This window comes from Anomaloglossus baeobatrachus, chromosome 1 (genome assembly GCF_048569485.1).
Source record: "Anomaloglossus baeobatrachus isolate aAnoBae1 chromosome 1, aAnoBae1.hap1, whole genome shotgun sequence".
Taxonomy (NCBI): domain Eukaryota; kingdom Metazoa; phylum Chordata; class Amphibia; order Anura; family Aromobatidae; genus Anomaloglossus; species Anomaloglossus baeobatrachus.
Window position 1 is genome coordinate 686,321,826 of NC_134353.1, and position 23,332 is coordinate 686,345,157.

The 23,332-nt window shown below is 46.0% G+C and overlaps 1 protein-coding gene across 1 annotated transcript in view; it reads right to left on the minus strand.

Annotated features, from left to right (window-relative positions):
- Positions 1-277: 277 nt before the first annotated feature.
- Positions 278-23,332, minus strand: part of PITPNB (phosphatidylinositol transfer protein beta) — a 77,805-nt gene continuing 54,750 nt past the window's right edge. The window contains exons 8-12 of the mRNA XM_075320104.1: positions 9,102-9,179; positions 8,369-8,479; positions 6,288-6,410; positions 2,653-2,734; positions 278-1,871 (exon numbers count right to left, since the gene is read on the minus strand). Of these exons, the coding sequence (XP_075176219.1) occupies positions 2,687-2,734; positions 6,288-6,410; positions 8,369-8,479; positions 9,102-9,179 (360 nt within the window). The 3' untranslated portion in view covers positions 278-1,871; positions 2,653-2,686. The remainder of the gene's footprint in view (positions 1,872-2,652; positions 2,735-6,287; positions 6,411-8,368; positions 8,480-9,101; positions 9,180-23,332) is intronic.

Here is a 23,332-nt window from a genome sequence, read left to right on the forward strand (position 1 = left end):
GAGCGGCGACCTCACAGCAGGGGCCAGGTCGTTGCTGGATGTCACACACAGCGACAGCGACGGGACGTCGCTGCTACGTCACAGAAAATGGTGACTTAGCAGCGACGTCGTTGTCGTCGTCGCTATGTGTGACAGCACCTTTAGAGAGCATGACCACTGTTCCATTCACTGTCTATATGAGTGCTTGTACAGCCTCACTTACACTCCATTCACACTTAGCAATCACACAATTATGTCCTTTTTCCAGCTCTTTAACAGAACACATAGGAAGCTTCAGTTATTTTGAAGTATCTGAAATAAAGAGTCTTTATTCGGTTGTAGAACTGACATTTTTGGTGATCAAATTTATTAGTTACTTACACTTATTTGACATACTGTTCACACACCAGACTGCAATTCTTGACATTTTACATTCATTAAAAGTTCCCCTGAATTTTAAAATCTGGACTAAGACACTGCAACATTTCCTCGTGTTTGACTCTGTGATTCCCACCGGAGGGAAATCATTCGTGGATCATGATAATAGGAGATGTAATGCTCTAGACTAATCAGGGAGAACGAGGGGCATGTACTAGAAAGGTGTCATGTGAAGGCAAGTGTGAACACAGACGACGAGAGTTTAACGTTGCAGTTCTAGCTGAACATTTTGTAAAAAAATCTTTCCTTTCATTTCTAAAATATTTCATTTTAATAAGCCAAACAAATACTAAGCATTGACCATGCTCCGTTACAAAAATCTATTGCAGATATATCTACAACTGAACTGTATAACATTGTGTTACTCTCTCACACCTCTAGTTATATGACTTTATATATTAAATTAAATATTCATTTGACATGTAGAAGAGCCTCGGACTGGAAAGCATAAATAATGGAGAAATTAAACAGTTTGCATAGATCTCAAACTGCAACATCTGAAATGAGCAACGTGTTTCATGTGCGTGTGCAAGACTCATTCCAAAAAAGGGGGGGAAACTAAGGGGAGAGAAATCGGAAAGCAAGAACATACCAATGAATGTGTTTGATGTATTCCAGACGCCATCCAGAAAACTACTGGGGAAACAGTATACCGAAACCACCTAGGTACAAAGTGTGCGGCATACTCAACATTTCACCAGTAGTTTTCACATATTCTGCTCCATTTGAACAAAAAAAAAAACACTGAACAAGACCCCAAAAAGACAGACATTGCCGAAGAATAAGCACGGAAATCAGCAAACCCAGTAAACAGCTAGGAGAGACCAAGGAAACCAAAGCCGTTCACTGCAATGGCAAATTCAATCTGTTTAATATAAAAATAAGCATATATGACCTACTGGGCATTGTAGAGAGAAGTCATCACTTACCCTAAGAGAACGTAGGGTATACCAGTGCCTCAGATATTTGGTGAGGTCCTCCTCACATCCAATAAATGTCAGATAAAGCTTTATCCTAAGCCCAGCATTACATGACACTAAAATAATCCCGTAGATATTAAAGCCGCAGCTTATTACTATCTGGTAGATCGGATACAGCACTAAAAAAAATCTGTAGTTTATTTATTTGCCTGGCATTAACCTAGAAGAAATGAAAGTGGGACAGGATCTGCAAAATGATGTGATGGCCTGGCCGTCAGGAGTCCATGCCTTACAATGCTAGTGACATTCATCGGTTTGTAAACTAGTCATGTACAGTGCACCGGCTTTACATTTTTTTTGCTCATGTCAGGTACAGTACACTTAAGTAGTTTATGCTCAGAGTGTTTATATAGCTATATCCATACAGGTATATAAACACGGATGTAAATGACAATTCTGCATGCGGTTTGGTCAGGTCCAGCTTCAATCGTCATTGGCAGCACTTGTCCCTCTCACTTGACCTTGGTTGCGTAGCTGCATGGTGAAAAAAAATAACAACAAAGAAAAAGAAGAAAAATATTAAAACCACATGATTCAGTGTGATCATTAGGGACATCTTCATTAGTTTTATATCCCCCTTTATAAGAAACTCAGTGCTAGAAAAGAAGCCTTTTCACCCCCGAGCAAGCCACTGCTACCACCATATCATTCTTTAAAGGGAATCTATCACCAGCTTTTTCCACCTAAACTGAGCAGCAAAATGTACAGATAGAGACCCTGATTTCAGCTATGTGTCACTTATTCGGCTGAGTGCTGTAGTTTTCATAAAATCACTAAACGTTTACTAGAGGACTAGTAAACCTTCTTCCATTGTGGTTCTCCATATTAATAAGCTCGATATGACCCCACCCCTACCACAGATTGGACGCTTTCTGCCTATGCAGTGTACACAGAATAACTGCTGTGGATGGGGTTGTACAGGAGCTCAGTATTCAGAAATAAAACTGAAATCTGTAGCAGATAAAAACAGCGATTTTATCAAAACTGCAACCAACAATCCCATAAGTGGTCTTTGCTGGAATTAGGGTCTCTGTCCCTACATCATGTTGTGCTCAGATGAGTGCAAAAACCTGGTGACAGATTCCCTTTAACTTCCATGAGGCAACAGATAAGTCAGCTGAAGATATAGAAGATATAGAAGAAAGTACATAGAAATGTGCAGCCAATAGAGAGGGCAAAAGATTGGACCAAGCAGTTTGGGGCATATGATGTAATATAGGACCACCACCTTATTATGTTCCTGCTACTTACACACCTCAATACTGCCCCTGTAACTAGACCTGGCTTGTTTAGGTGTCTGCCGCAGATGTACCTCGCACAGGACCCTTCTTACGTATCTAAAGTAAAATCATTGAAAAATAAAATGAGCACAGATAGAAGGGCAGAAGACAGACCGCCGTGTATGAGGAGCCCACCAAGAAAACACTAGAAGGCACCAAACATGATGAGCCCTATAGTGATGCTGTATAGACACTCTGCCTGGAAATCTGTAGAAAAAAACTCCCCCACTGGTTAATAAAGGAGGGAATTCCCCGGAATAACGCACATGCTGTACATTAGAAAATGCCCCCGTAGTCATTACATCACAGGGACTTTCTACTGCAGAAGATTTGGGCATAAAGCCCCCATTCACATGGACCACCAACGGCAGTCCTCTAGGCCTCATTCAGACATCAGGGATTTTTCTCTGGACTGTTTTTCATCACTGATAAAAAAAAAATATATAACGACAAAGCGTCTTCTATCCATTACAGTGTTAACACTTGTGCCTGTAAATGCTCATGGACCTATAGACTGCTCACAAATTAACACGTCTACGGGATTTTTGTGCGGGCAAAAAACATGGATATGTGAACAGCCACATAGAAAACATACCAATCTGTAAAGAACCACCCCCCCCCAAAAAAAACCCCCCACTGAAAAATGGATATCTGAACGAGGCCTAAGATTTTCTGTACCTAATACATAAATTCGGTTCATCACATTTTTGACTGCTTTTTTACATGGGTTTTTATTGCGTTTTTGATGCTGCGTTTCTTGTCTCCTTTTGCTATGTCAGGATTTAAGAGGAGAAATTGGCATAGTTCAGTTTATGTTGCGTAAGAAAAATGAAAAAGGTCATTGGACGTGAGATTTATATAAATCTCATACACTTGACTGGAACTGTAAGACATTGCGGGTTCTTTTGTGGAGTAAAAATACGCAGCAGAAAAGAGCTCACCGAATCCTCATCATGAGAACTTAGCCTAAATTTGTACAAAATAGTCAGGATGCACCACAGGTATTTTATCCACACATGTAAGCAGCAGTTACACAAAGGCCTCTGAGAACAGGGAAAAGAACTATCATAAAAGGGTTGCCTCCATAGCTGGCGCTGTTCCAGCAGCGTCGGCACTCAGTCTCCTGGGGATCACGTGACATTGTTATGTCAGCCTTGGCTTCCCCCCGCCCCACGTCTGAACAAATTAAACTCAGGAGGAAGTCAGAGCTGTGGTGGGCCACTAACTTCCTACTGATGTTTGCTACATCTGAAAGCTGGGAGAGTGAAGTCAGTGCTGATTGGGCGCAGAGCTCGGGTGACAAAGTCACATGAGTCCCGGGAGAGCGAGTGCTGACAGCGCTGGAACAGCTCAAGCAACAAAGGGGAGTATAAGTGTTATTTTAATAGGGGTAAACATGGTGATTGAGAAGGGGTTGTTAGAGTAGTGGACAACCCCTTTAATACAATCATTCAGCCCCATACAACAGCATATCATGGCCTGCAGGCCCACGGTGTACACTGAGTGATGTGCTGCTGAAAGCGATGATTTATGTCGGTATAAACAATCTGATCACTCAAACAACAAGACTTTGGTGCATTCTATAAGTGATTACCAGATTGTTTACTTTACCGACAGCTCTCTACCCCATGTATACAGGAAATGTGCCGCCAATAACATGCTACTGTAAGGGAGGAGTGTCCAATTGTACTATCCCCATCATTCTCCAATATAGGGTATAGTGTATACAGTTTGACTGTCCCTTGCCAAAGATACACCGATGAGCCAAAAATCGGCACATCTAAGGAGGCACCACAAGTTTACCATACTTATAGGTTTGCTGCCCCTGAGCCGAAACAAATGTTCTCATTCATCCACAGCAAACCATAAAAAAGGGGAGGGGTTAGATTTCACTGACAAAAACAATGTTCTTTAGATTTCCAAATAAGTTTTCAAATAAGTAAAGTTTTGTCTACTTTTTAAGGCGAGGCACAGAACCATGGATTTGAGGGTAGTGCTTTTATTATTAATAATATTTATTCATTAATTAGCGCCATTAATTCCATTGCGCTTTACATACATCATTCTATTCTGTCCTGTGTCAAAATAGGAGGTTGTCAATATCATCAGAATCCTGGATAACAGAAAATCTCGAATCATGACCTCAATAAGGAACCAATAAAAGGCCACTGATACCATTTGGGGGTAGATCTATTTTGATCGTCTCTTATTGCATTCAATTGCAATGTTGTGGTGGCCATAAAAACAAAGTTCTTGTGTTTTGATTTTTTTCTCGTTGCGCTGTTTACCAATAGGATTAATTTATTTTATATTTTGAAAGACAAGACTTTAACGAACGCAGCGATACCCAATATGTGTATTTTTTAAGTGTTATTTTTAATGGAGCTAAAGGGGGTGATTTGAACTTGTGGGGAGCTTTCTGTTTTCAGATTTTGAAAACTTTTTATTTTATACATATATACTTTTTACTGTATTTCAGAGTACCCTTGAGTGACTTGAAACTGTGATCATCTACTCATTTGTGCTATACATACCAGTGCACTAGAACTGCTATGTATAGCTAAAATCACGATTTCTTAGGAACGCCAGGTAAACACTGGCTTTCACAGGAGTATTGTAATAAGAGGCACAGGAGTCTTCAGCAGACCCTCAGCTGTCATGGCAACCCATCGATGCCCTGTAACCAAGCCACACGCACAGAATGACACCCCCTACTGGCAAGTCAGAAACTGACAGCAGTAGTTAGCCAGTGGATAGCTCTGCTTCATTCGCGGCTCTAAGAGGCAGATAATGGCTGAATAATTCAGCCATCATCTGCAGGGATAGGTGTGCAAAGCCAGGGGCACGACACAAGACGGAAATGTACGTCTTATGTTGTAAAGGGGTTAAAAACAGAGGCTGTGAAAGCCAAAGATTTCAAAGTACTGCTGTACACAGCAGACTGCAGAATAAATCATCCGTGAAATCTGTAAGTGAGCTGGTCTGATTGCAACTCCTATGTCTCTTCTGAATGAATTTCGAAAAAGGATTTATGACAAAATCAAAGTTCTACCTTCAACAAGTTATTAGTCAGCGTAAAATATTCTTTAGCAAAAGAGATGAATAGTATTCACAAATCACTCTTTCTGCAGTCTGCTGTATACAGTGAGATATAAAGGCTGGAGACGCTAAAACAATATTTTTTAATGGAAAGTCCAAATAAAAATATATCTAGTATGAGGTTACATTGAAAGAATGCTAATGTCACGCCATTAAAGGGGTTGTCCGGTTACAAAAGTTATTACGGGTGACTTGATGATGATAGCTTTGCTGGATCAGTGGGTGTAGCACCGCTTTAATCCGCACTGGTTGGCATATTGGGACCTTATGGGGCTGCCGGAAAAAGCAGAGAATAGGGCTCGGCAACCCCATTGTGAATTAATGGAGCCCATGTCGCTCATGCGCACTATGGCTTCATTGAAATGGAGATAAACGTCCTGCCGATCGGTATGTGTCCCAGCAGTCAGACCCCCACTGCTCAACAAATTATCATCTATTTCATTTACAAAATATATATTAAGAAGACTATAAACTTAATATATTTTTTTAAACTCAAATACAAAATCCTCACCGCTTCTAACTCTTTCTGTGTTTCATCCTCCATTCGCCTGATGTCTTCCATTGTTAGGTCAATCCATTTGTCAATCCAGCAGAACAACTGACGATGAAAGTTTGTGAATATTCGCTTTTCTTGCTTAAAAGAAAAAAATATATATAAAAATAAAAAAATGTATTGAATGCAAAATGTAATCATTTTGAAATCAGTTTGTCAGTTCTGTTTTCTGCAGTTGGTTCAGGAGTTGTGGCGGAATCCCTCTAAAAATGGCATAAGGGGTACTTTGCACGTTGCAACATCGCTACTGCGATCTCGTCGGTGTCAAATCGAAAGTTACGCACATCCGGCGCCGGTAAAGACGTCGCAACGTGTAAAGCCTAGAAGCACCGATAAACGATCGCAAAAGCGTCGAAAATCGGTGATCTGTGTAGTGTCGGTTATTTCCATAATTTCGCTGCAGCGACAGGTACGATGTTGTTCCTCGTTCCAGCAGGCAGCACACATCGCTGTGTATGAAGCCGCAGGAGCGAGAAACATCTCCTTACGTGCGTCCCGCCTGCAATGAGGAAGGAGGGGGGCAGGATGTTTACGTCATCGCCGCCCCTCCGCTTCTATTGGCCGCGGGTCGCCGGCCAGAGCGACGTCGCAGGGCAGGTAAGTCCGTGTGAAGCTGCCATAGCGATAATGTTCGCTACGGCAGCTATCACAAGATATCGCATCTGCGACGGGGGCGGGGACTATCTCGCTCGGCATCGCTACAATCGGCTAGCGATGTCGCAGCGTGCAAAGTACCCCTTAGACAAACCCTTAACGGGACCATAAACTGTATGAATCGAGTTGAAATTAATTCAGTTTCTTATCTGAAACTGTCCGTTCTTCCAGATGGATGCAGAAATGTGGCCCAAACATCTGCCACAACACCTAACGGTTTATTCCCAACACCTATAAACTTATAACTAGTGGTGAGTGAGCACTACCGTGCTCGTGTGCTCGGTACTCGTAACGAACAGTTGGATACTCGGATGGGCATGACTCTGGGAAATCTTCTGGAAAAAATGCTTACATTCCACATTGACTTACATTATATTCGGGTATCCGAGTCGCACCCATCCAAGAGCACACTATATCCGATAACTCTGTTGTTACCCTCAGAGCCATTCAAACACTGCAAGCGGCGCACAGAGCACAGAGCACAGAGCACAGAGCACAGAGCACAGAGCACAGAGCACAGAGCACAGAGCACAGAGCACAGAGCACAGAGCACAGAGCACAGAGCTGCTCGCGCGAGTGGCCAGCATGCGTAAAGCATCTAAACTCCAAACCTGAACTCTGTATTTTTGGTAAACACTGCACCTTGATTTCGCTCATCTCTAGTAATAACCAATATAACCTTACATTTTTTAACTAAACCCTTAAAAATTCCCATATCTTGTAGATAATCATTGCGCTCAGACAATTTTGGTATAAACAAAATGGCGGCCTCCTGACTCCTGACTGATAGAGGATATCAGAGGGAAGGAGGGATGTTGAAGAACAAAGCTCAATGCTTTTGCTTTCCCAGTAGATATGCAACTGCTAAGGAGTGTCAGATAACTCCACTTTTCCTGCTGAAAGCACAGGTATTCTCAGACAAAAAGAGCATGCACATGTCTGAGGATGTTGGGAGGCCAACACAGCTTTTAATGATGTATGGCCATATATAGACAGATAAGGTAACATCAAGTTACTGATTTTTTGGCATTGTATTGCTCAGTGGTGTTATATTATGTACTCCATACACAGTCAATGACACCAGTCATGGTGGTTTCCACTTACACATAACAGAAGTCTCCAATATCAAATTTTACATTTAAAATGTTTGCGTAGTGATGGAGATAAAAGTATATTATAGGAGTTAAAGGGGTTTTAGGTCATATGATATTGATGACCTATCCAGCAGATAGCTCATCAGTATCGGATTGGTGGGGGTCCGCCATCTAGCACCCCTACAGTCGCCAGATTTAATAACAACTGAAACGTAATTATAAGACAAAAAAAAACCTCTGAGAATTAAAAAAAAAAAAAAAACACATGCATATCCTTCTGGAGAGTCTTACCTTCTGAATAAAATGTTCTACTTTATTTTGAAGCCCCCACCATCTAAACTTAATTGTGACTAGTTTGTAAGCACACATTCGTGGACATTCCTTTGCGTTTGCCAGTTCTTTCTGAAAAAGTTGTGGATCAAAACATATTAGACATTTTTTTTTCTTTATTTCATCCTTTCAAATGGCTGCTATACAAAAAGTATTAAGATGAACTACTCATCACCTGCCAGACTGACGTATATTACTTGAAGGTTTTGTACAGCAATTATATGGAAACAATGAGAAAAGTGTACTACATTATTTTGGGAGATTAAAACCCCCAAAAAGCAAATTATGGATAATTACAATCTATGTAAGGAAAGTCAAGTTAGTGCTATGCCCTCTGGTGGCAGACGAATGTAATGCAAGGTGCTAGAGTGTAATCCTGGTGTATATAGCTCACTTTCTAAAGAAGAGCCATGTAGATACAAAGGAGTCCCCCCAATACCATGGCCAAGCCGCAGTGTATAATAGCCAGTGATGGGTACTATCCACAAATGTGCATTCAACATTTTTTATAAGTCAGTGCCATGGCTTGCTCATTGGTGGGCACCACACACCAAATCCCTACTAGTGTTATTCATCTGATGTCGCAAGTTGCAACAATGGGACAATTTTGTCACACAAAACTACTATAGGGCTATGGTTACCAATCGATTTTTGTTTACAAAAGTGGAGAAACCCAATATATTTTCTAATTTACCTTCCAATTTGGCCCCAGAGGTCCCCGACTTGTTTTATATGACTGAAATATTGCTGGATCTTCATCGGCTTTGTAATCCTGCAAACACAAAACAGTGTAAAAATGTAACCGCTAAATATTAATTAATATATATATATCCTTATCAGGATCAAAAATACTCCTGCCATCCCTGTATCCATGCCACATGTGCCCAACTTACGCCTAGCCTTAAGTATGGGGGGCTTATTAGATTAACATCGGACGAACCTGCAGATATCGGCACGTTCGATATATGGGGTCCCCACAAATGACTGTTGGTGGTGTTAAAGAGGACCGACCATCAGGATATTCCTATATAATCTAAAGCCAGTGATATACTGGCGCTAACATGCTGATTCTGTACATACCTTTAGTTGTGATATCGGATGTATAGCTTCTGAAATATAGGCACGTAAAGTTTGTGAAATGCACTGCTATTTGATTGATAGCAGCTACAGAATATCTGATAAGCGAGTCGGGTTTTGGTAGTTATTCCCGCCCCTGTCTAACTGCCTGTCCTTCATCCCTCCCTCTTCCCTCTGTAATAACAGGTGGGGGAAGAAGGACAGGCAGCAGACAGGGACAGGAATAACTACCAAAATCCTATCCAACTATTAGATATTCTGTAGCACTTTCAATCAAATAACAGTGAATTTCACAAACTTTACTTGCCTATATTTCAGAAAGTATATATCCGATCCCATAAGTAAAGGTATGTATAGAATCAGCATGATAGCGCCAGTATAGCACTGGCTTTAGTTTATGTATGAAAATCTTGGTGGTTAGTCCTCTTTAAGGGTTTGGTCCGATTTCAGATTGCCAAACCATGGACAGATTTCTGGCAGCAACTCTCACAGAAAATACGTTAAGCAGTCGGACATGTGAGCATTCTTTTTTTAGGGGAGATGTCCAAAATGGCCGCTGTCTGAACTATTGCTTGACTGACAGCCATCTATAATATATATAGGGCTTTATCCCAGGTCCGCACAGTGAAATAAATCCTATAGTTGAGGGTTCTGAGTGACTACAAACACAAAGCAAATGGCAGAACACTTGCAGATGTGTTTAAAAGCCCCAGCTCCACATAGCAGAAAAAAACCGCGACATGTCCAATATATTGCAGATTCCATCCCTTTAGGGTTTGTTGACACCTGACATATCTGCTGAGAAATTACCAGACTGGCTTGCAAAGTCTCCTTAAGGAGAATAGTATTCCCCCGTGGTCCCCACATAGCTTTCTCATGAGCCAGATCAGACACCCCCATACTTTGCACTGACGAGGGGCAAGCACCCCGAAACACCGTGTCTGCAAATTGGGATTCTGATCTGGCTTATATATCCTGAGTCATATTGCAAAGGATTATTGAAAATCCACTTGTGACTTTTAGGATCGCTACTTCCAATAGGTGGCGCTGTGCTAGAGTTTGTCTCCTTTACTGGAGAGACAATTTGAATATTTCCCAGAGGGGCATTGCAGCTATAAGTCCCCTTACCTGGCAGCCAGACTGGCTTGCAAAGTCTCCTTAAGGAGAATAGTATTCCCCCGTGGTCCCCACATAGCTTTCTCATGAGCCAGATCAGACACCCCCATACTTTGCACTGACGAGGGGCAAGCACCCCGAAACACCGTGTCTGCAAATTGGGATTCTGATCTGGCTTATATATCCTGAGTCATATTGCAAAGGATTATTGAAAATCCACTTGTGACTTTTAGGATCGCTACTTCCAATAGGTGGCGCTGTGCTAGAGTTTGTCTCCTTTACTGGAGAGACAATTTGAATATTTCCCAGAGGGGCATTGCAGCTATAAGTCCCCTTACCTGGCAGCCAGACTGGCTTGCAAAGTCTCCTTAAGGAGAATAGTATTCCCCCGTGGTCCCCACATAGCTTTCTCATGAGCCAGATCAGACACCCCCATACTTTGCACTGACGAGGGGCAAGCACCCCGAAACACCGTGTCTGCAAATTGGGATTCTGATCTGGCTTATATATCCTGAGTCATATTGCAAAAAATTATTGAAAATCCACTTGTGACTTTTAGGATCGCTACTTCCAATAGGTGGCGCTGTGCTAGAGTTTGTCTCCTTTACTGGAGAGACAATTTGAATATTTCCCAGAGGGGCATTGCAGCTATAAGTCCCCTTACCTGGCAGCCAGACTGGCTTGCAAAGTCTCCTTAAGGAGAATAGTATTCCCCCGTGGTCCCCACATAGCTTTCTCATGAGCCAGATCAGACACCCCCATACTTTGCACTGACGAGGGGCAAGCACCCCGAAACACCGTGTCTGCAAATTGGGATTCTGATCTGGCTTATATATCCTGAGTCATATTGCAAAGGATTATTGAAAATCCACTTGTGACTTTTAGGATCGCTACTTCCAATAGGTGGCGCTGTGCTAGAGTTTGTCTCCTTTACTGGAGAGACAATTTGAATATTTCCCAGAGGGGCATTGCAGCTATAAGTCCCCTTACCTGGCAGCCAGACTGGCTTGCAAAGTCTCCTTAAGGAGAATAGTATTCCCCCGTGGTCCCCACATAGCTTTCTCATGAGCCAGATCAGACACCCCCATACTTTGCACTGACGAGGGGCAAGCACCCCGAAACACCGTGTCTGCAAATTGGGATTCTGATCTGGCTTATATATCCTGAGTCATATTGCAAAGGATTATTGAAAATCCACTTGTGACTTTTAGGATCGCTACTTCCAATAGGTGGCGCTGTGCTAGAGTTTGTCTCCTTTACTGGAGAGACAATTTGAATATTTCCCAGAGGGGCATTGCAGCTATAAGTCCCCTTACCTGGCAGCCAGACTGGCTTGCAAAGTCTCCTTAAGGAGAATAGTATTCCCCCGTGGTCCCCACATAGCTTTCTCATGAGCCAGATCAGACACCCCCATACTTTGCACTGACGAGGGGCAAGCACCCCGAAACACCGTGTCTGCAAATTGGGATTCTGATCTGGCTTATATATCCTGAGTCATATTGCAAAGGATTATTGAAAATCCACTTGTGACTTTTAGGATCGCTACTTCCAATAGGTGGCGCTGTGCTAGAGTTTGTCTCCTTTACTGGAGAGACAATTTGAATATTTCCCAGAGGGGCATTGCAGCTATAAGTCCCCTTACCTGGCAGCCAGACTGGCTTGCAAAGTCTCCTTAAGGAGAATAGTATTCCCCCGTGGTCCCCACATAGCTTTCTCATGAGCCAGATCAGACACCCCCATACTTTGCACTGACGAGGGGCAAGCACCCCGAAACACCGTGTCTGCAAATTGGGATTCTGATCTGGCTTATATATCCTGAGTCATATTGCAAAGGATTATTGAAAATCCACTTGTGACTTTTAGGATCGCTACTTCCAATAGGTGGCGCTGTGCTAGAGTTTGTCTCCTTTACTGGAGAGACAATTTGAATATTTCCCAGAGGGGCATTGCAGCTATAAGTCCCCTTACCTGGCAGCCAGACTGGCTTGCAAAGTCTCCTTAAGGAGAATAGTATTCCCCCGTGGTCCCCACATAGCTTTCTCATGAGCCAGATCAGACACCCCCATACTTTGCACTGACGAGGGGCAAGCACCCCGAAACACCGTGTCTGCAAATTGGGATTCTGATCTGGCTTATATATCCTGAGTCATATTGCAAAGGATTATTGAAAATCCACTTGTGACTTTTAGGATCGCTACTTCCAATAGGTGGCGCTGTGCTAGAGTTTGTCTCCTTTACTGGAGAGACAATTTGAGAAATTACAAGTAACATTTATTCCAAAGATTTCAGTCTTTGCATTTCCAAACTCATCCGGCATGGATGTCCGTGGCCTAAATTGACCTGTGGATGTGAAGTCCCCTGCATCGGTCCATCCCATCCACAGCGCTGGTAATTTTCCAACCCTCAGTACAAGTTCACAAGTTGCATATTTAGTATAGGTTTTCTGCGCAGATTCCGGTACTGAATATCTAGTGTAATACCAGGAGCGCCAAGAAATCTCATCTACACTTTGCCGAAATTAGCCGTGCAGTTCGGATTCTAAGCTGTCAGTCACATCAATTCTGTGAGTCTAATTCACATGTAGATTTCGATATGGAGCTGCCAGGAACTCGTGGCAAAAACGTGGGCAGATTTCTTCCATTACTTGTGCACCCGCAGTCCTCCGGCAGTTCTTCAGGGCAGACCAGTTACACCCATCTCACACAATACATTGTCACTGGCTGAACCACCTGATCCGTCTCACCCCCAGATTAATACTGCAGTCACTTACATAGGAATGGGCAGCACTTATTCCAAGCACAGAAAAATCTTCACTTCATTTCTTTCTAAGCGAAGGTTCAGTTTGGAAGAGAACAGAAGAAAAACAAAAGACGATTCTATGATACATGACAGAATTCAGCGTAGGAAACACAATGCGCAGCTCCCAATTACAGCTGCAAATGAGCAATAGTGTGGAAGGAGACAGCCTTCTGGCTTTGTTAGCATGCAATCTCCTTCAGGAGCCCACAGGGAGCGCGGACCACTGCAGGCCAGCCTTTGGCTTGTGGTTTATTTTGTTTGCCACCAGCTGTACACTTCTCATCTCATTAGCTTTGTTAGAAGACTCTGGGGGATGACAGCTGGAACCCACTCGAATCTTCGGCTCTGAGGATTACTGGAGGCTAATTCCGCTGTGCAGTTTCTGCAACCCTTAAACTGGCGCGTCCGCCACATAGCTCTGTACGGCACAAACAGTTTGAGCTCCTGAAGTAGGTTAAAAACGCAACAGGCTAAAATGTCAGGACGGATGAGAAGGCATCCTGTCCAGGGAGATCACCAGCAAAAGAAAGAAACACGGAGAACTGCAGACACGTCACATCGGCTGGCCAAGACCATGCCGACTTCATAAGGAACAGAAAGGAGGACAGTAGAAAGCAGAAAGTAAAGGCAGCATGAATAACAACGTGCTACATTATAACATATCTAATTCGGCTGATGCCATGTACAAGGGGGCAATAGCAGCTGGACTACCGCTGTGTATAGTAACTGGCCAGTCAATGGCCGCTTCTACTCTGCCGTCATAGTCTAGCTAAAGAAGCAAACGACTGATGACAACAACCACTGTCATCCATGTTAGGGCCTATAAGGCTCAACCAATTGACCAGGGGGCCCTCCATCACCCTCTCTCAGATCTTCCTGACAGTCATTCAGAGCAAGACCACTCTCCTCACTGGACACGGACATGTTGAGAAAGGTTGTGTGTATCAGGAGGTGTCAGACTATGAATTAGGGTGAATCCAACTCTGATGGAGGTGGTGATCAGCATGTCCTTATACTTGGGCTTAATAGCACCAAATATAGCTGGCAGAATAGTCCATAACTGCGTTCATAAAGACACAAATACATCTAAAAAGGTAAAGACAGACACCGCCATAAGAGTCAGCTAGAAAATTCAGTTCTGAGTACCCGGTAAGGAGGAGATCACAGATCTAGCCAGCCTACCACAGGGTCTGTTACCAATGGCAATCAGCCTGCCCAATGGTCTGTTACCAATAGCAACCAGCCTGCCCAATGGTCTGTTACCAATGGCAACCAGCCTGCCCAATGGTCTGTTACCAATGGCAACCAGCCTGCCCAATGGTCTGTTACCAATGGCAACCAGCCTGCCCAATGGTCTGTTACCAATGGCAACGATACTGTCACATGGTCTGTTACCAATGGCAATCAGCAGATTTTTAAAGCAGTTCCAAATATTCATGGAGTAGATTATTTAGCAATGCACACCACCTCTTATTATAATACATGCTGGAATTTTGCATTTCTCAGGCTGTTGCCAAAAACACCATCTGGTACAATTGCTTGAGCATAGTACTAAATGTATAATACGGTTTTAGTATAATACAAGGGGCTGCTGATAAATCTTTGGCTTTATTTTTTTTGTCTCTATGGTAACGAGTGTTACATCGCATGAAAGCCTTATGTATCTAATATATGTTTTCAAACTTTTGTGTTTGTTGCTTATGGCAACAGAATTCTACGCATGCGGGAAAACAAAATGACGAAGTCTAATGCGATATTCACAGAAACAGAGCAGAAGAGCGATAAAGAAGGGAATTTTGTTACTTACCGTAAATTCCTTTTCTTCTAGCTCTTATTGGGAGACCCAGACGATTGGGGTATAGCTACTGCCCTCTGGAGGCCACACAAAGCACTACACTAAAAGTGCAAGGCCCCTCCCCCTCTGGCTATACCCCCCCGTGGTATCACGGGTTCTCCAGTTTTAGTGCCAAAGCAAGAAGGAGGAAGCCAATAACTGGTTTAAACAAATTAACTCCGAATAACATCGGAGAACTGAAAAACCGTTCAACATGAACAACATGTGTACCCGCAAACAACAAAAAAACATCCCGAAGGACAACAGGGCGGGTGCTGGGTCTCCCAATAAGAGCTAGAAGAAAAGGAATTTACGGTAAGTAACAAAATTCCCTTCTTCTTCAGCGCTCTATTGGGAGACCCAGACGATTGGGACGTCCAAAAGCTGTCCCTGGGTGGGTAAATAAATACCTCATGTTAGAGCTGCAAAACAGCCCTCCCCTATGGGGGTGTCACTGCCGCCTGCAGGACTCTTCTACCTAAGCTGGCATCCGCCGAAGCATAGGTATGCACCTGATAATGCTTGGTGAAAGTGTGCAGACTGGACCAGGTAGCTGCCTGGCACACCTGTTGAGCCGAAGCCTGGTGACGTAATGCCCAGGACGCACCCACGGCTCTGGTTGAGTGGGCTTTTAGCCCTGAAGGAACCGGAAGCCCCGCAGAACGGTAGGCTTCAAGAATTGGTTCTTTGATCCATCGAGCCAGGGTGGCTTTAGAAGCCTGCAACCCCTTGCGCGGACCAGCGACAAGGACAAAAAGTGCATCGGAACGGCGTATGGGCGCCGTGCGGGAAATGTAGATTCTGAGTGCTCTCACCAGATCTAGCAAACGTAAGTCCTTTTCATACCGGTGAACCGGATGAGGGCAAAAAGAAGGCAAGGAAATATCCTGATTAAGATGAAAAGAGGATACGACCTTAGGAAGAAACTCCGGAATGGGGCGCAGCACAACCTTGTCCTGGTGGAACACCAGGAAGGGAGCCTTGGATGACAGAGCTGCCAGCTCAGACACTCGCCGAAGCGATGTGATGGCAACAAGAAACGCCACTTTCTGCGACAGCCGAGAAAAGGAAACTTCCTTCAGAGGCTCGAAGGGCGGCTTCTGGAGAGCAACTAGTACCCTGTTCAGATCCCATGGATCTAACGGTCGCTTGTACGGGGGCACAATATGACAGACCCCCTGCAGGAACGTGCGCACCTTAGGAAGACGTGCTAGACGCTTCTGAAAAAACACGGATAGTGCCGAAACTTGCCCTTTAAGGGAGCTGAGCGACAAGCCCTTTTCTAACCCCGATTGCAGGAAAGAAAGAAACTTGGGTAATGCAAATGGCCAGGGAGACACTCCCTGGGCCGAGCACCAGGATAAGAAAATCTTCCACGTTCTGTGGTAGATCTTAGCAGAATTCGACTTTCTAGCTTGTCTCATTGTGGCAATCACTCCTTGAGATAATCCTGCAGATGCTAGGATCCAGGACTCAATGGCCACACAGTCAGGTTCAGGGCCGCAGAATTCTGATGGAAAAACGGCCCTTGGGACAGTAAGTCTGGTCGGTCTGGCAGTGACCACGGTCGACCGATCGTGAGATGCCACAGATCCGGATACCACGACCTCCTCGGCCAGTTTGGAGCGACGAGTATGATGCGGCTGCACTCGGATCTGATCTTGCGTAGCACTCTGGGCAAGAGCGCCAGAGGCGGAAACACGTAAGGGAGCTGAAACTGCGACCAATCTTGAACCAAGGCGTCTGCCGCCAGAGCTCTTTGATCGCGCGACCTCGCCATGAATGCCGGGACCTTGTTGTTGTGCCGGGATGCCATTAGGTCGACGTCCGGCACTCCCCAGCGGCGACAGATTTCCTGAAACACGTCCGGGTGAAGGGACCATTCCCCTGCGTCCATGCCCTGGCGACTGAGGAAGTCTGCTTCCCAGTTTTCTACGCCTGGGATGTGAACCGCGGATATGGTGGATGCTCTGTCCTCCACCCACATTAGAATGCGCCGGACTTCTTGGAAGGCTTGCCGACTGCGCGTCCCTCCTTGGTGGTTGATGTATGCCACCGCTGTGGAGTTGTCCGATTGGATTCGGATCTGCTTTCCTTCCAGCCACTGCTGGAAGGCCAGTAGGGCAAGATACACTGCTCTGATTTCCAGAACATTGATCTGAAGGGTGGACTCCTGCGGAGTCCACGTCCCCTGAGCCCTGTGGTGGAGAAACACTGCTCCCCACCCCGACAGACTCGCATCTGTCGTAACTACTGCCCAGGATGGGGGCAGGAAGGATCTTCCCTGAGATAATGAGGTGGGAAGGAGCCACCATTGTAGAGAGTCCTTGGCCGTCTGGGAAAGCGAGACTTTCCTGTCCAGGGACGTTGACTTCCCGTCCCATTGGCGGAGAATGTCCCATTGAAGTGGGCGCAGATGAAACTGCGCAAAGGGAACTGCTTCCATGGCTGCCACCATCTTCCCTAGGAAATGCATGAGGCGCCGCAAGGGATGCAACTGGCCCTGCAGAAGAGATTGCACCCCTGTCTGTAGTGACCGCTGCTTGTCCAGCGGAAGCTTCACTATCGCTGCTAGAGTATGAAACTCCATGCCAAGATACGTTAGTGACTGAGTCGGTGATAGGATCGACTTTGGAAAGTTGATGATCCATCCGAAAGACTGTAGAGTCTCCAGCGTAGCATTCAGGCTGTGCTGACATGCCTCCTGAGAGGGAGCTTTGACCAATAAGTCGTCTAGGTAAGGGATCACCGAGTGTCCCTGAGAGTGCAAGACTGCTACCACCGCCGCCATGACCTTGGTGAAGACCCGTGGGGCTGTCGCCAGACCAAATGGAAGAGCTACGAACTGAAAATGGTCGTCTCCTATCACAAAACGTAGAAAACGTTGATGTTCTGTAGCAATTGGCACGTGGAGATAAGCATCTTTGATGTCTATTGAGGCAAGGAAGTCTCCTCTGGACATTGAGGCAATGACAGAGCGGAGGGTTTCCATCCGGAACCTCCTGGCGTGCACATGTTTGTTGAGCCGTTTTAGGTCCAGAACAGGACGGAACGAGCCGTCCTTTTTTGGAACCACAAAGAGATTGGAGTAAAACCCTTGCCCTTGTTCCTGAGGAGGGACTGGGATAACCACTCCTTCCGCTTTTAGGGAATCCACCGCCTGCAGCAGAGCATCTGCTCGGTCTGGATGTGGGGAGGTTCTGAAGAACCGAGCTGGAGGACGAGAATTGAACTCGATTCTGTACCCGCGAGACAAAATGTCCGTCACCCACCGGTCTTTGACCTGTGACATCCAAATGCCGGAAAAGCGGGAGAGCCTGCCCCCGACCGGCGATGCGGAGGGAGGGGGGCTGGAAGTCATGAGGTAGCCGCTTTGGAAGCGGTACCTCCATTTGCTTTCTTGGGGCGTGTGTGAGTCCGCCACGAATCTGAGTTTCTTTGCGTCCTCTGAGTCCCTTTGGACGAGGTAAATGGTGTCTTGCCCGAACCTCGAAAGGACTGAAACCTCTGCTGCCACTTTTTCTGCTGAGGTTTGGATGTTCTGGGTTGTGGTAAAGAGGAGTCTTTACCCTTGGACTGCTTAATGATGTCAGCCAATGGCTCGCCAAACAGTCTATCTCTAGACAAAGGCAAACTGGTTAAACATTTTTTGGAACCAGCATCTGCTTTCCAGTCCTTTAACCACAAGGCTCTGCGCAAAACTACCGAATTGGCGGACGCCATTGAGGTGCGACTGGTAGATTCTAGGACCGCATTGATAGCGTAAGACGCAAACGCCGACATCTGCGTGGTAAGGTGCGCCACTTGCGGCACTGCTGGATGCATGATAGCATCCACTTTTGCTAAGCCAGCTGAAATAGCCTGGAGTGCCCATACGGCTGCGAATGCCGGAGCAAACGACGCGCCTATAGCTTCATAGACAGATTTTAACCAAAGGTCCATCTGTCTGTCATTGGCATCTTTAAGTGAAGCGCCATCCTCCACTGCAACTATGGATCTAGCTGCAAGTTTGGAAATCGGGGGGTCTACCTTTGGACACTGGGTCCAGCGCTTGACCACCTCAGGGGGGAAAGGGAAACGCGTATCTTTAGATCGTTTAGAGAAACGCCTTTCTGGGTGAGCGTCGTGCTTCTGGATTGATTCTCTGAAGTCAGAGTGATCTAACAAAGCACTCAATTTACGCTTGGGATAAAGGAAACGAAACTTTTCCTGCTCCGCAGCCGCCTCTTCTGCTGAAGGGGCTGGGGGAGAAATATCCAACAGCCTATTGATGGCTGAGATAAGGTCGTTTACCATGGCATCCCCATCCGGGGTATCCAGGTTGAGAGGGGTTCCAGGAGTGGATTCCTGATCACTCTCATCAGACACATCACAGGGAGACTGATTGCGCTGAGACCCTGAGCAGTGTGAAGACGTCGAGGGTCTTTCCCAGCGAGCTCGCTTAGGGTGGCTGGGGCCATCATCTGAGTCATAATCCTCGGCCTGTGAAGCCGGGGACCCCCCTGTGGGCTGGATACATTCCAAGTAAGGGGGACCTGAGGACAGAGGCCTCGCCGTGCCCAGAGACTGAGCCCCATGCATAGATTGCAAGGTCTCAAGGATTTTTGCCATAGATACAGACATATTATCTGCAAAAACTGCAAAGTCTGTCCCTGTCACCGGGGCAGAACTTACAAGCGTCTCAGCCTGGGTCGCTACCTCTCCTGACTCCGGCTGGCGAAGCAGCACCGGGTCGGAGCATTGCACACAATGGGGGTCATCGGAGCCTGCTGGTAGATTAGCCCCACATGCAGCACACGCAGTATACACAGCCCTTTTTGCCTTGGCCGCCTTGCGTTTTGAGGATGACATGTTGCTGCTTCCACAGAGCGATCTGGGATATGCAGCCAGAAGCGCACCTCACAGTGCAAGTAATACAATAACTATATATCTGTACCCAGTACACTGATACACAGTGAGGCACTAGAGGGACCAGCACAGAAAAATCGCTTACCGCCCGCTTAAAAAGCGGGTGTGTGGTCGCCAGATAGCCCCTAGTCCAGGTCTCCCAGAGCCTTGCGTCCTTCCTCCAGCCAGGCATGCATGTAATGGCTGCCGGCGTCTCGAGAGAGGAAGGGGGGCGGGCCCTGGGCGTTCCTGGCCAAGAGCGGGAAGCCTGCTTCCCTCTGTGCCAAGTGAGAGGGCTGGAGCATGTAAATCAGGCTCCAGCCCTCGTCGCTGCTAGCGAACAGCGTCTCTCCCCTACCCTGAATGACAGGGTGGGGGCGGGAACGAAACGGAGCTGCCGGCGTCCTAGGCCCAAAAAGCCGGGGACTCAATTTATAACCGCCGCCGCCGTAAAAGCGCGGACGGCGGATCCCCGGCGCACCACAAGTCACAGCAGCGCCGCCCGGTCCAGAGGGGGTCGGCGCTGCGTTCCCAAACACAAACAATCCCCCAGTAATCTGTAGGGACACCAACTCCACGTTGCGGTCCCCGGCGCACTACAACACCCAGCCAGCCCGGAGTGTGTCTGTGCCTGCCGGGGACACAGAGTACCTGTATGATGCAGGGCCTGTCCCTGATCGTACTCCTGCTCCGTCTCCATCAGGTTCTAATGGGTCTGTGGATGGAGCCCGGCATCAGAGCTGAGAGGCCGGCAGGATCCCACTTCCACAGAGCCCTACAAGGGGATGTGGAAGGAAAACAGCATGTCAGGCTCCAGCCCTGTACCAGCAATAGGTACCTCAACCTTACACCACCATCCAGGGGTGAGAAGGGAGCATGCTGGGGACACTATATGTGTCCTCTTTTCTTCCATCCGAAATAGTCAGCAGCTACTGCTGACTAAAATCTGTGGAGCTATGCATGGAATGTCTGACCTCCTTCGCACACAAAGCTAAAACTGGAGAACCCGTGATACCACGGGGGGGTATAGCCAGAGGGGGAGGGGCCTTGCACTTTTAGTGTAGTGCTTTGTGTGGCCTCCAGAGGGCAGTAGCTATACCCCAATCGTCTGGGTCTCCCAATAGAGCGCTGAAGAAATTCTTGTTTCTGCAAGGAAAGTCCGTGAAGGATATTCATGGCGATATGTCGCAGACATTGGGGGATCGATGCTTCATACTCCACAGTTAAGAACTGGGTTGCCAAATTTAAAACGGGCCACTTCAGCACCAATGATGAGGAACGTCCTGGACGACAGAGCGGTTGTTGTTCCAGAGATCGTCGATGCTCTGCACAACCTCATACTGGAGAATCAACGAATTTCAGCTAAAGCAATTGCAGACATCATGAGGATTTCCCGTGAACGTGTTTGTGTCATTATCCATGAATGCAAAGAGGATCCCAAAATGTTTGACAACAGATCAGAGAAGCCTGGGAGCGAAATCTTCCCGGTCCATTTGTCAGCGTTCCCGAACTGATAAGAACTTCCTGGATCGACTGGTCGCTATGGATGAGACCTGGATTTATTTGTATGACCCTGAAAACAAGAAGCAGTCAAAAGAGTGGAGGCACAGTGGTTCTCCTCATCCAAAGAAGTTCAGGGTGCAAAAATCAGCAACTAAGGTGATGGTGTCTGTTTTCTGGGATAAGGAAGGCGTGCTGCTAGTGGAATACCTCCAAAAGGGTTCCACCATCAATGCAAGGTATTACATTGAACTTTTGGATCAATTGAAGGCAGCTCTAAAGGCCAAAAGGCACAGCAAGCTGTCCAAAGGAAGCTTGTGGAGATAAGCGGCTGATCCTGGGCTTAAAGGAATGTCCGGGTATAAGTATTTAATTCCTTCTCTATAAGATAGGTCATAAATAGTAGATCAGTGGGGTCTGACACCAATCAGCTGATTATTGTTCTGGGTACTGCAGAACAGCTCCTGATCTTTTGAAGAATAGTTGTTCTGCAGTAGTCAGCAGTGACGGCACCTACGCTTTGAAAGGGCTTTTCAAAAGATGACCTATGTTCTGAGTGCAGCCCTAAAGGAAAATCAGCTATTCTGAGGAATGACAGTCCATGACTTATATGAGAAGGTGGGGGGGGGGGGGGGGGGGGTAAGAGAAACAGAGGTATCCATATGCCTTTAACACTGACAGGGGTTGTCTTCCTGAAACTACCCCTTTGAAAGGACTTTAACATGAGATAAATGTCTTTATTCTAATTATTTCATCCAACACACAATTAGGGAGAGAGTTTTTACCTTTTCAATCTTAGCTAAGAAAACTGCAGTTCTGGTCATGGCCACTAGAGACCAGCAGAGGTGTCTTGTCAACCTTAGCACTGCCTGAATGCCAGCAGCTCATCAGCCGGCGATATGTATCACAAGTGAGCTGAAATCACCAACTATTGAGAGATCCTTCAACTCCTTGTCCTCCTCACCGACTAATGAGAGGTCCTTCACCTCCTCGTCGTCATCACCGACTAATGAGAGGTCCTTCACCTCCTCGTCGTCCTCACCGACTACTGAGAGGTCCTTCACCTCCTCACCGACTACTGAGAGGTCCTTCACCTCCTCGTCCTCCACCCTGTAGTGCGGCAGATACCACTCAGCTGCCAGTCTCATCTCAAAGCACGCAATAATAAGAGGAGAATCCCTGCCAGCATACAATCCTGATACTTCACAGCAGCTTGAAGCCACTAATCTGGATCTTCTATGTTGCTGTGCTATGTAGTATTCAAGTATAAACATGAGGGAATGGCAGAAGCTAAGGAGCGTAGGGAAAAGCCAGAAATACACACACTGCACTGGTCCGAATGTATTGTAAAAAAAGAAAATGACAGACCATAGGAGCCAATTCAGATGATGTACGCACACACAGAATGTTGCAAACCCCCCTAATAAAGGTGGTCGCAGCCCAGGTGCACCATTCTGATGATACAGCTACACATACCTCCATACTAAAGGGGAGGGGCGGCTGTTTAGCATAGGACATGCACACTAATAAGGCTTGCATTGGGAGCCTGTCATATAGATGAGTGAGATGCACAGTGTCTGAACTGCAACCTATAAATGATGCCAGAAACCTAGGTCAGGCGGGCCTATCAGCACTTTATGAGTGCATCTCACACAGATAAAGCGAGATGCAGTGTCTGAATTGTGGCCTATAAATGACGCACAACACTAGGT